Genomic DNA, 17181 nt, shown 5'->3' on the forward strand with positions numbered 1-17181 from the left:
GAACATTAACTCTTGTACGTAGAGTATCAAAACTGAATATTCAAAATATAAATATACAAGTTTTGACAAAATTATACTTAAATTTATTGTAAAATTTCTTAAATACAGAATACTGTTTTAGGACATTATAATGACATTTTTAATTATAGGACTTGATTATAGAGATGAATCGCTTATGATATTGTACCTTATTGTTATAAAAATCATTACTCCAAAAATCAGATCAATCGGATGATTATATTACTTAAAAGCTGTTGTTAAAAAAGTTAAAAATCAACTTGTTTAACATTGACGTACGAACATTCTGGTAACGATTATAGTGTTGCTACAATTTCTAAATAGTGCCTAACTACTACAGGAATCATCATGCAAAGTTTGAATTCGATAGGACAATTCTAACATGACTAAAAAGCTATCCGTTACGTACGGACTGACCCTAATTATAGAAAAGCTTAGCTTTTAAAAATTAGTAGAAGCAAAGCTACTCTAAAATTTCAAATGTCTGTTCTATTAGATATTAACAAGGGGGATCAATATCACTCTGACTATTTCCAGGGGTCTATTTTTAGCAGGATTGTTTGATTTTCTTGGCTGCTATTTAAAATTTTTGAAATTTTTTTTGAAGATTTCTCTGTCTGTTAAACTTGGTAAAAATTAAAATTAGATTTAATAGTATAAGGTTTTTTAATTGATTTTTAACAGATTTTGTTCTGTAAAGATTACAAAACAATTTTGTTGATAAAATCTTGTCTTAAAAATTGTTTTTGTTTACATTCAGTATAATTTTGTGTCTGATAACGCATACAAGAATATTTTAGATTAAACAATGCGAAATATCTATTTTAATGCTGTAAATGTAATATTTTTGTTCAAGTGACCAATGCATATTTGTGTATAAAAAGGCAAAATTAAAGATTTGTTGATTAGATTATTATCAGCTACGCCCCTGGAGACCTCTTGAATTACTTGAGGGGAGAGAGTCGACCCATCCCCCTTTTTTCAAATTTTATTTTAATAAGAAAAATTAGGGAGGTGTCATATTTTTCTAGGGGTGATTTCTCTTGGGAGGATGTTAGTAATGAAGTACCCTCCCCAAAAAAAAGGGTTATAAACCTTCCAAAAACATATGAGAAGCTAAATTGTATACCCATAAGGAGAACCATATCGGTTCAGCGGTTAGCGGTTATCCTTCGGTACAAACAAAAAGACATCTTGTTACTTTTACACAAAGGAAATTGATTTTACGGTTTATTTCAGAATAATGAATTTTTATGTAAATGCTTTTCAATCAGAGGACTATACTGTTGGTAGGATTTTAGTAGCGATGCTTCACTAAAATTAATAGGGTGTGTCCGTCTGTATTAGTTTGAGCCAATCAGCAAAAATTACATTTTCTCAGTTGTCCTTTGTACCAAACCTACGGATCTTGATAATCCAATAATAGATAAATTGATGTAAACAAAATGATAAACAAAATTACCTTTATGTAGATTAAAACTATTGGGTATAGTCCCTTTTGTGACAACGCCTCTTAAAGGGCGTTACGTCGTATTTTCACAGTAGCTTTTCTCCTATTTCCAGCTCCTATGGGTGGCTTAAACATTGCGGGGCCAATTGCCTAACCCTGCGGGGCAATCACATAACCTTACTTAAACTACTAACCTTACCTAAATAACCTATCAAAAGCTACTATGAGAATACGACGAAACGCCCCTGAAGAGGCGTTGTCACGAAGGGACTATACCCAAACAATTAGTTGAAATTATTTGAAACTCAACTTATGAACCATCCAATTAAAATTTGATAAAAGTACCCAAAAATTTTAGCCAAAAAATAAGAAAATTGTGAATATAATTCTAGACAATTTAAAGAAATAGACAAACAGATATAATTTTTGTTCTTTTAATATTTTCTTTTTTTTTAGGTATCTTACTTTGGAATGCAAGGTTAGAATTTTATAACAATATAATATATGATTTTATCAATTTCATATCAAACTAAGCCTAACATACACATTGTTTCTTTTATTCGTTCTATGTGGATTGATTTATGTCTTAATTTTAACTTTTTAATATTATTATTTTTTAACTATGTTTGTATATTATTTCGTATTGGAATAAATATTTAAATGTCAAAAAAATTATTGTATGCAATGATCAAATCATATTTTCACTTACGTCACATTTTCTAGAGATTTTTAAGAATTTTAAATTAATTTTAATTTTCTGTAGATTTTTCATGCATGTTTCAATAGGAGGCTTTATATTATTTTGCCACATAAAATATTTTAAAAATTGTCATTGAATGCATTTGTAATTTGTTATCACTTAAATGCAAAGTAATGAAGGGCGTACTGACGTTTGAGCTACAACTATAGAGTAACATCTCATAAAAATCATAAAAAAATAGAAAACCTAATCTATAAAGATTTGATTATTAAAATTTCAATAAAATAGAATAGAATTTAAAAATATTTTCCTTTAGTTTTTTAGTGAATCGCAGTAATATCAGAGCAAGACTTTACTATCAACTTGTTTTCATAGAGGTAGTTATGATTCTATAATTCACTTTGTCTGTCTGTCAGTTAGAAATGCTATTGGGGAAATGTGATTCTCTAAGCTGATATTTAAGATAGACGACATTTTCATTTTAAAAACTAAAGTCAAAGAAAGACATTTTATGCATTAAATATGAAAGATAGTAAAGTGACTTTTTGTTATGTTACAGACTTTTATAGTCCAATTTTTATGATGGTTAATTAAGGAGAATTTTAATGTATAAGTCATTGGCCGGTAAATTAATGTACATCCTCAATGAAATAGTTACATAATTACCCTTTCTGTAGATTACAATAGGTGGTTGAAACGTTTAGACACACAATCCAATCAAAGATCGATCAAAGTCCCCAAAGAGGTTGACCCAACAAAAAAAACCGTTATTATGAAACTTTGGGGAATAATGTAAAAAACAGCCCAATGTCCCCTCCCTCCCTCCCTGTCTCCAAATAGATTCCCCATTTGTATTTCAATATTTTTTTATTGTTATAGGACAGCTTTGAAACGAAGACAAATCTAAATGAAGATCCTGCAGTTCAAATATACAATAACTCTAGTGATTACAAAGATGATCTAAAATTGAATGACTACAGAAGTGGAGATAATGATTATTCAGTTATTGATTGTACCAATTATAGTTCTCATGATTTGTCTATGGGTCATTATCTAGATAATATTATACAAATAAATGATTAGTAAGTAAATTTATTAAAATATATACTTTTATTATATTCTATGTAATGGTTTGTTGTTATTTTTAATGTTTAAAAAAAGGGCATTACCCTCTAAGAATCTTTTTTTCAACCTTAAAATTTTGGGCTCCCCTCCCCATCCAGGTTATAAGCTAGGGTGCCCAGCGCTGCGGCTATTCAGGTTAGGGGGCCGAGTACTGCGGTTAGGCAAGCCAGGGTGCCTAGCGCCGCGGCCAGAGTTATAGTATTAAAATTGAAAAAAATCCTAAGAGGATAATACCAAAATAAGTTTATTGTTCTTTTAGCAAAACTACTCTATAATTTAATTTGTAAGTCCGTGACGCTATGTCAGAACAGAGATTTTCTCAGCTACAATTGAAGATAGACGGCTTATTTTTTAATAAAGATATCATCCATTAGGTACCAATGAGCATCCAGTATACAACTAACTTTGTCCGTCGGTCATTCTGTCATACTACAAAAAGACAATTATATATGCTAATATGTAAAGGTTTTATGTTTTTTTTTTATTATTTATCTTATCATTCTCTTTCTATTCCTCTTTTTTCTCAATTTTGTGGGGGGGGGGGTACTTAAATTTTCAAAATTGAAAAAAAGAGGAAAACGCCTCGCAATTTATATATACATATTTTTATTGTTCTTCTAACAATCAATATTTGAATTATTGGCTATTTTAGTTTTTGACTTCCTTGATATTTATAAAAGCTAGTAATATGTCGTCTTCACTTGGTCGTTTTTTTTGTTGGGGAAATAATGCGGGAGGGATCAATATATATTCTTTTATATTCTCTGCATTGAACTACAGCCTCCAAAACCAAACCCTATCCCCCCCCCCCCCCCAACAAACTATTCTATCTTATTCCCCCCCCCCCCACATGTGTTTTTATAATATAGCCAAACAACTGACTTAGTTACAGAAAATTAATAACTATAGTGATAAAAATGTATCACTTTAAATATTCGCCTCTGCTAAAATTCGTCCTTTGCCCTAGAGGCTCTGGCCCTGAGAATGAAACCAAACACCTCAATAGTAAAGAGAGCTTAAAATCAAAAAAATGAGAACCAAATTGGTCCAGTGATTTTAATGAACAGACAGGTCTCATATCACCTGGTACTTTTATATAATGTTTTAATTGATTCTGTACTTGAAATTAACATAAAAAGAAGGCAAGATGACTGCATTTGCCTGTACATAGATCTCGCAAACCAAAACCATTTAGATTCTCCTCAACAATTTTTAGAGAAGGTTGCCTAACCCTCCAAAATTAACCCCGAAAATATAATTTCCCCCAATTTTGCAAACTAATCAATGTTACCTTCGTTCCCCTCTTTTTATGATGTACTGAGAGGCCTATTGAGCACTTATTATGTATTATAATTTTCTTCAAAATTTCAGAAGTTTTGTAAGCACATTTTTCCCCCAGAACCAGCCAGCTGAGTGTCATAGCCTCAGTTTTTTATTATGTTTTCTTACTTATATTATCTTCTAATTGATCAAGTTTTAGTTTTATGTTTGTTTTCATATAAATCTATATTAAAGCTGTAAAGATAACTAGTTGAAGTACATGTACTAGATAATATGATTTTAGTGATAATGTATAATTTATTACTTGAAGTTTATTTGTATAAAAAAAAACATAATGCAAAATTTTGCAGTGTTTATTTTATTGAAATATATGAAAGCTTCGAATAAACAAAAGAATACTATTTGACTAATACATGAACTAATCATAAAAGATTTTAATTTATGGTTACTTTTTTATTTACCACTGCACAGATATAGTTACCCTTTACAGTAAAGTCGAGGGCAGTTCAATAAATTACCCCTTGAAAAAGTTGAAAGTCCTTTTTTACGCAATTACTCTTTTTGGAGGGGTTAAATTAGCTGGGATCACGCCAGCCAATTAGTTCATTGGTTTCTAAGATTTTAGAGGACACACAACACTACTTTAGAATATAAAAGTTGCATTAAAGTCCCTAATAATATTCAAAATAGAAAGTTACAACTGCTATAAGAAGAAGTAGGAAGAAAGAAAATCAAAAATGACATAAAACATATGCCTTTCACGTAGGCCCCTAGGGAAATTTTAAGGAGGATTTGTTTTTCTTTGGAATAAAATATTTATTACCCTAGATGGTCAACTTAGAATAGTTATTTCTCAAATTTTATGGTTATATTTAGACAAATATGATTTAATCTCATAATATTTTAGTTATTTTTCTAAGCAAAGCTGTAGTTTGTTTATAGCAGAAATACATTAATTTATATATTTAATTATTTATGTGAGGTAACTATTCTTATACTTGTAATTTTTTTATTTTGAAATCTAGTTGATATTGGAGAAATGAACAAAATCACCATAAATAACATAATCAATCAATGTTTATCTGAGATATTAGGATAGTTTCATTTTTACATAACTGGAAAAATGTCTAAAAAATCAGTCATGTGACGTCATAAAAATGAGGGGTTATCCATCTCTTTTTTAGAGGTTTTCTTTCCCACCTCTCATCTCATTTTTATGACGTCACATGGCTTTTACTTTGTCCAGTTACTATTTTTACAAACTAAAAATCCTCCATTGCTGGAAGCTGGTGTTTTGTAAATAGAAAAGTAAACATTGTAAGCTTTAGTTTGTATCTGTATTTCAACTAAGTAACTTTAATATTACAACAAACAAGCCAAGATTCATGAAAAATTTAATATGTGAATATATGAATGATTTAGTTAAATTTAAAGAATTATGCTAGGTACAATGGAAGAGATATTTTATGTGAAGAAGAACTATTTGGCCGTTATGTTCCGTTATACATAGTAAATTGACTATGTTGATAACAATAATAGCATGCCTTTGTACTTACAGTGCATTTTAGTTATACTTAGAATATGACCTATTGTAATATTAAATGTTTTTATTGCAAATTTCAGAATTAGTTACTAAATTGTTAAAAAATGGATTATAGCAAGGTAGGTCAAACAAATGTATGTCAAACAGAATTTTACAAATTAGTTTTAAAATATTTTAAGTAGCTGATCTACAACTAACGTATGTTCGTCCTTGAAAACCTATTATTTTTAAAAACGTTAAAAAAATAATACAATCATTCTAATAAATTGCTTAACCTTTTACATAAACTTTAATTATCAAACTATCAATATTATAATTTATTTATGTTGTTTAGAATTCAACAAAACATTTGATAGTATACATATTTCAAATTTATTATAAAAGTAAGGGGTGGTTATTGTAGAGATTTCGTAAACAAAGTAACAAAGGGCATATAGAAACAAGAAGGCAAAATCTTAAATAATTAGGTTTATTAAAAAACAGGTGTTACTTTCATAGCAATATTTTGGTGAAACATTTAATTTTTAAGATAATGGTAAAATTTGGAACTAAATACTGATATTCATTCATTGGTTTTCCTTGCACTTTTTTCTAAAAGAACAAAAATTATTATTAGCTTAATATAATTTTCTTAATGTCCTACACACCCTGAATACGAGATCTATACATTAAATAAGAGCTCGGCAGGCGCGCGTCAGCCGCCTGTAAGCCTCAGGGAAATGTTTAAACTCAGCTGGAAGTCTAAACCTGACTCAAATATGGCAATCCATCTTTTCAAAAAAAAATTCAAAGCATCCAACGGGGTTAAAATTTGAGACTTTGCCACGGCTAACACGCAGCTGTCGATCCATACATTATGTTGATGTTACCATGTATTTTAGTACACAATAGAGCCTGGACAGTCACCAGACGAAGCAGTTACACATCTTAGGTAAGAAAATATACAATTTAGAGACACTATCTGCGAACTGAATACAAAAATTAAACGAGGTCTTATTATTTTCTATACTGTTAATTTTCTAATATGAGAAGAGAATAATGTTTCTTAAAGGGGGGGAGGGGTGGGAAGTAAGTTGGTTTTGGGAAATTTTTCACATAGAATTGTTTGCAAAATCCTGGTCACTTGTTCCTGAGAGAAACATGCTTGTAGAGTAAAATCTTTGCAAAAATATTATAATTAGTTTTCCTAAAAAAATGTTTACATTTTGATTTGCTTTTAGAAAACGATTGAATGTGATGAGAGAGATAGTTCAGGTATAATCAAATATAATATACTAGTGGCTACGCCCCTAGAGGCCTCTGGTGGCACTTAATGTAAGGGGGGGGGGGGGGGTTATAGTTTTCAATACTAGTTTTAAAAAAGAAAAATATTTCCTAGAGGTGATTTCATTTTAAGTTGGTGGTTATATGATAGTTATAAACTTTCCCGGGACGTAAGAGAAGTATAACTATGCATTCTTAAATATTAACTATTCAAGATGTGACCTTTTTTCGGTTAAATTTTGTTTAAATATAATCTCTATGCTGCTATGTCAGGTTGTGATTTTAATTCAATAATATTGGACTAACTTTTTATTTACAAGAATGCTTTGAATATAACTTAACATAATTTTAATATATTTTTGCTCCTCTTTAGAAATGGTTTGGTAAAATTAGATGCTATTGCTCAATGCATTATTTAAAACATTATGCAGATTTTTGAATTCCTGAAAGGGAAGCCATACAATACCAATTACATAGGTTTTCTAAATATTTACTAAACATTACATACATTTATGTACTATTGGCTTCGCCCCTCCCCATTCCCGCAACTTAATAAATTAAATAAAGGGAAATGTTATTTTTTCTTGTGTAACCTGAGGTTATGTTGTAATGGCTATATGGATTCATAGAAACCTATATAGTTAGTGAACCGCAGGTATCGGCCATTCAGGGTTTAAATCCCCCGTTGGGGTTAGGTAAAAAGGAACCATCTCCCCTTGTTTGTGTTTCTTTGCTTGCAAACCAAACCTAACCTTACCCCTATTATTCTAGGAGGATGACAAAACAGCAGGAAAGAAGAAGAGAAGGCGTGGCAAGTGCATTGACACAATAATTGATGGCAGGTAATAAGAGACAAATCTTTTGATTGCACCACCCTTGTCTAATGGTCCTATAATTATAAATAATTAAATTTAGTTTAATGGGTGTTGTATTAGCTATGGTACTAGGACTCTAAGAGTAATATATCTTTAATTATATTTAGTTTGATGGGTGCTGTATTAGCTATGGTACTAGTACTCTAGGAGTAATATATCTATAATTATATTTAGCTTGATGGGTGCTGTATTAGCGCTGTGTCTAGCTATGGTACTTGGGGCTAGCTTCTTTGCCTACAAAAACCTCTACTTTGCAGGTATGATACCTTTCAGTCCTGTTTTTTTTATGTCTTTATATTGATAGGCAGTCCTTCTGTTCGTTTGAACCCAAAAATTTCCATCCGCTTTACCAAAAATCTTATTTTCTAAGGAGGGGTTAGCTCACCTAGCACACCCATTCCAAAAATGTGTCAGCCCCATCTTTCCCCTATATGCCCCTTGGTGGCAGTCCTTAGTATATGCTAAACCAAAGTTAGATTTGTCTCTTAAACGGCTGCAAAATGTATACTTACTGGCGGCTGCTGCTTGTCCAATAATCTGCGAATGTCTGCAGTTGATGTTTGCTAGGAAAGAGACTGCGGAATGGTAACTGGACAAAGTGTCTGAAAAATCAGCCATGTGACGTCATAAAAATGAGGTATTATCCATCTCTTTGTTATGGGTTTTCTTTCCTACTTCTCCTCTCATCTCGCTCATTTTTATGACGTCAAATTGCTGATCTTTGAGACACTTTGTCCAGTAACGCGGAATGCGACTACTTCTTCAGATTGAAAAAGGCGTTTAATAAGAATAATAAGCTTTGATATCATCAAAAATTCTAATCCTTGTTTTATTTCAGTTATGAAGAAATGGTATCCTGAGACCTACATTACAAATAAATAAATTATAGAGTAGCTACTCTAATAAACAGATATCAAATTAATATGTTGCAATAAAAATCATTATGGAAAAAAAACTCTTTGATTTATGCTCAAATTATGAATTTTTTTTTTTGAATGGTAGTTCTGTAATAGGCATTAAACAAGAGATACTTTTTTTTGGACATCAGGGGAAAAAAGCTTTCATGTATTTAAAAAAATGCTCATCATGGAACTATCACTATTGAAAAAAAAAATTGAAGAGTTTAGAAAATTTAATTTCCATTAAAATATTTTAAAAATTGAAAAAATTCTATTTGAAAAATTTCTAAAATTGCATCTTTAGTGCCAAAAAAAATGTAGAGTTACTTTAAAGATTGTTTTTGTACATTTTAGGATTGTTTATAAAAATCTTGTAATTCTAGGTAACTATTTGGTTTTCAAAGTTTAAATTGCATCTATAATTTTTATATTATTCAACCTTTCAACATTTATAAACTTTTTTAAATTTTCGTTCTTTTGAATATTTGAAAAATATAAGAATTATAAGCATTGTGGACTTTTCTACTATTGAATTTTAATACTCAATTTAAAATTCTTATTATAAAACCCATTAACATTATTCATTAATAATTTTCTTTATTTTAGTTTCATATTCATCAAGTAAAATATTATGTATACCCTTTAAGTATTTGAAATATACAGTTTACATTGACGTTTTATTTTTAAAAGAGAAGTTTTCTACAATTTGGGTATTTCTGAGATCCGTCCGTTACTAATCTGAAGAAAATTTGCTTTACAAATGTTCATTTTTGTTTGTAATTTTATCGTTATAAAAATAAACCTAATTTGAAATTTGAAAATAAAACCTCCAAGTCATGGTATGAGAAAAATGACTCCCTAAACGAAGAAAATCTATACTGCAATGCACAACCAGAAATCTTAGAGGATAAGACAATTAACGATGAATCAATTTATGTCCTCAAAGATTATAAACAAAATTACCCCTTCTGTATATTCAATTTGATTGTACAGACGTTTAGAAACTAGTAGTTATGAACTAACCAATTACAATTTAAGGAAAGTAACCAAAGTTATAGAGCCAACGAATAAGATGACGGTATTTGAAAACTTAGGGTACCAGTATAATTTACAGTACTATGTACCCTGTATCCTTGGTCACAACTACAATCAAGTTATAGTTGTAAATTAATTAAGCTACATCCAAACTATTGCTAACAACCAACCCTTTGATTGAACGACCCTTGTCTTAAAGTCTTAACTGTGCATGGTTATTAGTTAGCTCGCGACTGTGGCGTAACACGTAGTGCATCCGCTCGTTGTCAGGAAGGTGATAAATTCTCGGCCCAACACCGCGTTATAATTATAGACGTTAAAAATGGATCCTACTGCTGCTATGTAAGGAGAACGACATAAATAATTGGAGAAGGGGGAATTCCTTGGCCCAAAACGGGCGCAAACATAGTTAGGACAAAGGTCGTGCAATCAAATGGTTTGTTGTCTAATGAGCGAAAGGACGCTCTACACTACACTGCAATCATAAGAAGCTACACCAAGCCTCTTAGAGTTATCATGGTTATTAGTTGCACCTGTTTTTGGTCAAGACATTTCCACTACTCTTACTATTTATATAGCGCATCTGACATAGTAGCAGAAGGTACTATCTTTTAAAACGTTAGTTATGATGGAGTTTTGGCCAAGATTCAATTAAACCAACTACCACACCCTAATGACAAGTGAATGATTAATATTATTCAAGTGTTCAGCTTCAGTCGTAGTTTAGGCAAGACTGACAATTAAGTCACTATGAAAAAAAACAGTCAGATTCCCTGATTTCGAGAATCTACCAGCAGATGGTAATCATAGGAACGAGCTAACAATACTAATAACTCTTAAGGGATAAGACAATGAGCGATAAATTCGTGTTCTGAATTTGAAAAAAGTATTTGGTAATTTCAGTTGTTTTATCGATTTTGGGGTCAACATTTCTTAGTAAGATCTTTTAATTTGCCCCCAAAATATTATTTTAGATTTATTTTGATTGTTGGCTCTACCTTACTATTTTATGAAGTGCAAAAACAAATTTTCCCTTGTGTAGATTAAAATTGTAGGTTGAAAAATTTGAACTGACCAAAATTTTTAGACATCTAGTACTCAAAATTTTGAAGCTAATGAATGAAAGAGCGTGTACTTTGGGTACCTGTCTAATATAAATGTCAAATGTCCTCTTTCTCCCCCTGACTACATTATTAAAAGTAAAAAAGAGGCACTGGGGTTCAGAACATATATTTTCAGAATTTTACATTAGGTAAATAATAATAATTATATAATAATATTGAATAATAATAATAAATATATGAAACAAAAAATGCAAACAAACATGTCTAAACATTCCAATTTCTACTTGGCATCAAATTTTTACCTAAAGAGCCATCCTATAAAATCATGGCATAAAATTTATGATAGTTAGAGGGACTTTTGTAACAAGCAAATATGAAAAATCTATCAAAATTTATTTTTTTATCCCTCCTATAAAATTGATTAAAGCGGCATATTGAAATGTTTAAGCAAATTTTAATATTATATAATAATAATTATAATATTAATTTATTTCTTCCCCGTATATAATACAGAAAATATTATATTTTATATTACATAGATATATGTACTTGTAAATAGTGTTTTTTCAAGATTCACACTTTTCAAATGAAATCAAATTAAAAAGAATTTCTTTTCCCTTTTAATTTTTTGACATCAAATGCATTTTTAAAATTTTTCTTTTTTTATATTTTTTTCTTAAATTTATTTGATTTTACTTGTATTATATTACTTATAATAAATACATAGACAGTACTAGTAAGTAAATATGATATTATAATGAAAATTATACTACTATCAATGTGTTTTTCCTTGTATAAAAAATCAGGTAAATAAATTTCGTCTTGAAAACATTCCTAATAAAACATTGCCTATAATAGCTAGAATAGCACAAAAATGCGTTTACCTATCTTTCTATAGATAAGTTTATCGCATTTTTATGAAATTTTAACTAAAACCATCATTACATTTTTAGAGATTTAAAATAGTAGATAAAGGTACAAAAATTAAGAAAAAATAAATAGCAAAAAACTTTCAGATATTATAGTTACTTTTTAAGAATCTTTGTGCCTATATCTAAACAATATTAAACAGTAAATTTAATAGTTTTTTTTTCTAAAGAGCCAAAAGTTTTTCGATGTAGGGGGTTTCAAAAGGGCTCTTAATTTTCATTTGCATCAAATGTTGAAAATGGGATAAAATTTGAGTAACTTAAATATTTCTCTATGAATTTTTGTATAAAATAAGCCCTAAAATCTGACAATATTCTTATTAACTAGTTTTATTTATATTTTGTAACATTGCAAATCTTTTTTTAAGGTCTTAAGATTTTAGGTTAAATTTTTTTAATTGAATAAAATTTTAAAAAATTAATTTAAAATCTATTATAAGACCACTGTGCACGAACTAAGCACCAAAGTGAGTGGATCATAACATATTTTCTTATAATAAAACTAAACATTACAATCAATAATTTTGTAAGCTGCCTTTTTGTACTTATTTAATATATAGATTAGTATCCTATAAAATTTATTTAAAAAATACAATTCCTATAATTATTTTCTATTTGTTGCATAAAGATGACGATTGCTTTAGAAGCTATACGATATAATATAGAAACATTAAGAGATAAGAAGTAAAAAAAAGTTTCCAAATAACATTCATATGGCATAAAAAGGGTAAGGAATCAAATATCCAAGAAATTAATCTTTAAAAAATCACGAAACCTTTCTTTGGAGATTAAGTTTGCGTGAATTTTTGTTGTATTATTTTAGATATTTTTAATCCTAAACCTATGGAAAGGAGATAGGTATAGAAAAGTTAAAGTCAGTAAAGCCACTAGGTGGATTACAGCTTTCAAAGAAGGCTAAAAAGTACCTGAAATTGCACAAAAACACTATATTTTGACATTCTGTAAACAAATATTCAACATAAATTTATTCTTTCAGATTTTAAATATTTTGGTTCTTCTTAAAGTAAAAAATCTTTGTGTTTTTTAAAGCAGAAGTTTTTAAATGGCAGTCTAAGTTAAAAATTTCTCAAAAAGGGATAAAAAAAGGAAAGAAACGTTAGAGTAAAACATTTATAAAGTAACTATAGTTAAAATAAAATAATCCTATTAAAATTAATTTTCATATTTCTTAGTTAAGTAAAAGATAAACAAACTAAGGTGAAAAATAATCTATGTAATTCTAAAATAAAAACTAAAAACTACTAAAATTTAGGGGGTGTTTTTTGTTTCAATTCAAACAATAACATAAAAATTTATCTGTGACTATTTTTTTTTACAAATCTACAAAATTAAACATATAAATATTGATTAGTAATAAATGATAAAATAACACTATATAATAAACTATTAGATAAAACATTAAAGTAAAGATTAAACAGTAGTAACTTTGAGCGCGTTCAAAACACACATCAGATTTTAAATTTACACAAAGATTATAAAAATGGTCTTTATTATGAGAGGCAAGCAAAAATCACCATCCATTGCAAAATTTATTTTGCAATCGAATAATTCTTAAAATAATTGTTGATGCACAAATTATTTTTTTTATGCATATCTTTCACAAAAACCGCCAAAGGTTCATTTCACCACTAAGAAAAATTTGCTTCGGATGATGCTTTGTGCTCACCCCCTTTAGTGTACTTGATATACACAGAGACATTCACTTATTATAGTTTGACTAAAATAAATTGTATAAAAATATTAGCATCAGAGCTGTAGTAATAATTGTAATGATTATATATATAAACCCTGGTACCCATCTGAGGGGGGTAGTTCATTAAGTTAAGTGAACACATAGCAACAACAGTACCTATAAGGTGTAGTTCCATGAAAGGCATTCCAACAATATTCAGTCCCCCATTATTTATCCTGCAATTCAAGAATATCTTGTAAGATAATCCATAAACAAATATCTATTTGTGATCTTCAATGTGTGAAACACATTGAAAAGTTTATCACATATGTCACATGTGAATGAAGTATAAGTCACAAACTTTTGCTAAAATGCATTTCGTGGAAGTATCCCTTTAATCCTGTCATACTACTATATTGTTACAGATCAACTTTAGGAATTACCTCTTAATTATAATATTATTCTGCACACAAATAAAACATTCAACATTCACATTATTTTATACAGAATCTTGAGGCCATTCAATAGATTTTTTTTTATTTTTCTCTATGCTTTAAGTTTGTCATATGGCCGTTCTATAGGTTATAAATTTAACCCTTTTGTTATTATGATTTTAAATACATATTTCTTTATTATTGTAGAGCTCTCCTTTTATAAAATTTATTTTTAGCAGGCTTCTATCGTGAAGAATTCTTTTTTATCTAAGCCTGCAGCAAATTGGTTTTGATAAAACTGATTAAAATTGTGTTATGAACTGGCTTGGTCATTTCTCTTGATTTGATAGTTACACACTGGCGTACTAAACATCTCCATGTAGTTTTCAATGTCTGAAAAAAAATAATTATTAATAATTTTCTTATTATAAAGTATTCATCCAAAGTGGTAGTTTCTAAAAATACATTTATAACTTTCAACTACTTCTAATCAGTAGATGTTATAGAATGTATATTTTGCTGTAAAGAAAAAACTTCAATAAATTGAAAAATAGTTAATGTAAATTTTTAAAAATTAATAAAGATCAACAAAATACAAATACGTTAAATTGAACAATTAAAATTATTAAGTTTATACAATTATTAAAAATTTATATTTCTATTGAAATATTTCTTGAAAATGTTCATTCATAATTAAAATAAAATTGCATTCATGATTAAATAAAATATCATTCATTTTTTATCTCTATTAAGCCAGGAGTTAGGGAATAAGTATCGTAGTGGATTTAAATGACATATTTGCAGGGAGTAAGGGGAGTGGACATCGTTCTTCCATTTATTGCCTTAAACCTTTGAGGACTCAAATTAAATCTTACCACGTACATAAATTTCTAGTCCATTGTCTTATCCATTTAGATCCCTAGATATCCAATTATTCGACAAAAAAACTCAAGTTTGAAGATTTAATTATATGTTTAAATTGTAGCGCAACCTTTTTCAATCAAAATGTCTATAAATGTTAAAAATCAATATAAAAACACTTGTATTGATAAAAAAAAGTATTTTACTTATTTAATTTTTTTACAATTTTTATAAAAAAAATTGGTAATAATGAAAGTGGGAGAATTTTCAAGCATTTTATGAGATGATACATTTTTTTGCCATAACATGTTTTCCTAAACATATTTTTTTGTTTTTCTATGATCAATTTTTAATAGCGCGGCTTACTTTATAACTAGGTCCGTTGGTGTGACAGTCAACAAAAAAAGATTTTTAAGTCCTAACTTAATTTGTCAATTATGATTTAAAATAACTTCCCAAAAATATGTATAATTTTTTATGACGAATATTCAAAATTGATGTTTGCTTGATATTGCTGCGCTACTTATGAACATAATTATCCTTGTTTAAAAGAAAGGATTCTACGCAATGAATGCCTTGATAGGGACAATGAAGATTTGAAAAACAAAATGTATTGCGTTTGAATAGCTGCACATTTTTTTGTCTATAACAAGTGGCATATTACAAAGTGGGATATAAAGGGATAAAACAATAGAGGATAAGTTGATGTACATCTCTTTATCAGATTAATATTTTGTTTTAAATATTTGGACAAATGAAGATTTAGGTAAAGTACCCATAGTTTTAAGATGGGGTGCTGATTTTTTTGTTCAAGGAAAAATTATATTGAACCTAAAAATTAATTAAGGACTTTTTAGCATATAAAAAAATCTTAAATAGCTTTTTAAAAACTTAAACCCTCCAAACTATATATTTTTTACTTAGGTTATAGGGTTAATGGTTCAAAATGTCAAGTCAAAAAGGGATTTACCTAATTACGAGCTGATAGCTCCATATGAGATAAGCTGTTGGATGATCATGGCCACAAAAATGGCGAACAGCGTGAAACCGGACAGGATGACTGCTGCATACTTCTTGTCTGACCAGTCTGTACTGTTTGTACTGCCCCGGCTGCTCGCTGACCCGCTCAATCGGTGCTCCTCCATGTTTGACTCTTTGTGGTTCTTTCCTGAAAATAAAAATAAAGTATATAAGCTTTTTCATGTTATATGAAAGGATTAAATATAATTCATCATCAAACTTGTATTTATAGTTTATAGTTGCCTCGTCTGTCTTATACCGCTAAACCGATATGGTGCTCCATTCCAATGGAGCTTCTTGTGGTTTCTTAAAAGGTTTATTACTCCCAAGATAAATCTCCCCTAAAAAAATGACCCCATAAATAATCTTTTTACTTTTTAATTCTAATTTAAATGGCAAATGGGGGGCAGGAAGGTGGATTCCCCAGCCCAACCTCAAGTGCTCCTAGAATCCTATCGGAGCGTACCCGAAGTATTTCAATTTGTCAGAAAATACTCATACCTGACGAATTATGTTTAGACTCTGATTCCCCTGCCAACGTAACAAACGTTGACTGCGGGCTGGCGTGTCCGTCAAGCGGCTTGACACCGGCAGGTAGCTTGCGCACAGTGCACACACGAACTGTGTACTCTGTCCGCGGGTTGAGGGTGGAAAGTCGAAGCTGTGTGTCGGCTGCTACTTGGTATTCGGAGGTGGAGTCGCTAGTCGGGTTGCAATCCTTGCCACGGGATATAAGCACCTAAAAACAAAGATAGATAGTTATTCTACATAGAAAAGTACTTGAAATTTCATTCATTTGTGCCATGCAAAATATATTTCTGGAAATTTATTTTGATTTACGAGAACTCCACTATAGACAACCCTTCCTTTTTATAAAAATCATTTACATGAAAGAAATAGATTTCTTGATAGAAACTGCACAAAAATTTTAATATTATAATTAATGAATTTTTAATTAAATAATATCAAAGTTAAAGAAAACAAGTGTTTA

The 17181-nt window shown here is 29.4% G+C and overlaps 3 protein-coding genes across 14 annotated transcripts in view; 2 read left to right on the forward strand and 1 right to left on the reverse strand.

Moving 5' to 3' along the window:
* Positions 1-1261: 1261 nt before the first annotated feature.
* On the forward strand, positions 1262-3259 carry LOC145325457 (uncharacterized). Its single transcript, XM_080168441.1, has 4 exons — positions 1262-1307; positions 1925-1946; positions 2485-2545; positions 3048-3259. The coding sequence occupies exons 1-4, from the start codon at positions 1262-1264 to the stop codon at positions 3249-3251; spliced, it is 333 nt and encodes a 110-aa protein (XP_080024567.1). The 3' UTR covers positions 3252-3259.
* Positions 3260-6195: 2936 nt separating this feature from the next.
* LOC145325458 (uncharacterized) lies at positions 6196-9827 on the forward strand. 2 transcript variants are annotated; one of them, XM_080168442.1, is made up of 6 exons: positions 6196-6251; positions 6999-7048; positions 7338-7371; positions 8152-8222; positions 8430-8512; positions 9094-9827. In XM_080168442.1, exons 1-6 carry the CDS (start codon positions 6222-6224, stop codon positions 9135-9137), a joined length of 312 nt encoding a protein of 103 aa, XP_080024568.1. In that variant the 5' UTR covers positions 6196-6221; the 3' UTR covers positions 9138-9827. The 2 variants fall into 2 exon arrangements, with proteins under 2 accessions (XP_080024568.1, XP_080024569.1); XM_080168443.1 differs by having other exon boundaries at positions 6196-6236.
* Positions 9828-11403: 1576 nt separating this feature from the next.
* The window catches only part of LOC145326276 (fibronectin type-III domain-containing protein 3A-like), an 83322-nt gene continuing 77544 nt past the window's right edge, over positions 11404-17181 (reverse strand). For 2 of the 11 annotated variants that reach the window (XM_080169491.1, XM_080169490.1), the window contains exons 26-28: positions 16692-16929; positions 16141-16338; positions 12283-14702 (exon numbers count right to left, since the gene is read on the reverse strand). In XM_080169491.1, the coding sequence (XP_080025617.1) occupies positions 16145-16338; positions 16692-16929 (432 nt within the window). In that variant the 3' untranslated portion in view covers positions 12283-14702; positions 16141-16144. Of the gene's footprint in view, positions 12112-12282; positions 14703-16140; positions 16339-16691; positions 16930-17181 lie in introns of those variants that run through there. The other 9 variants (XR_013881812.1, XR_013881813.1, XR_013881817.1 and 6 more) reach the window with 9 other exon arrangements.

Source organism: Acartia tonsa, chromosome 8, assembly GCF_053477335.1.
Source record: "Acartia tonsa isolate MP-2025a chromosome 8, ASM5347733v1, whole genome shotgun sequence".
Lineage (NCBI taxonomy): Eukaryota > Metazoa > Arthropoda > Copepoda > Calanoida > Acartiidae > Acartia > Acartia tonsa.

What these genes read in the sequence shown, in the direction of transcription:
- LOC145325457 (XM_080168441.1), top strand. Translation starts at nt 1,262, where the DNA reads ATGAATTTTTATGTAAATGCTTTTCAATCAGAGGACTATACTGTTG. An exon ending in ATCTTACTTTGGAATGCAAG is followed by an intron (nt 1,947 to 2,484) that starts GTTAGAATTTTA and finishes ATTTTCCTTTAG; the next exon opens with TTTTTTAGTGAATCGCAGTA. An exon ending in ATCAACTTGTTTTCATAGAG is followed by an intron (nt 2,546 to 3,047) that starts GTAGTTATGATT and finishes TTATTGTTATAG; the next exon opens with GACAGCTTTGAAACGAAGAC.
- LOC145325458 (XM_080168442.1), top strand. Translation starts at nt 6,222, where the DNA reads ATGGATTATAGCAAGGTAGGTCAAACAAAT. An exon ending in GAAGCAGTTACACATCTTAG is followed by an intron (nt 7,049 to 7,337) that starts GTAAGAAAATAT and finishes ATTTGCTTTTAG; the next exon opens with AAAACGATTGAATGTGATGA. An exon ending in TGATGAGAGAGATAGTTCAG is followed by an intron (nt 7,372 to 8,151) that starts GTATAATCAAAT and finishes CTATTATTCTAG; the next exon opens with GAGGATGACAAAACAGCAGG.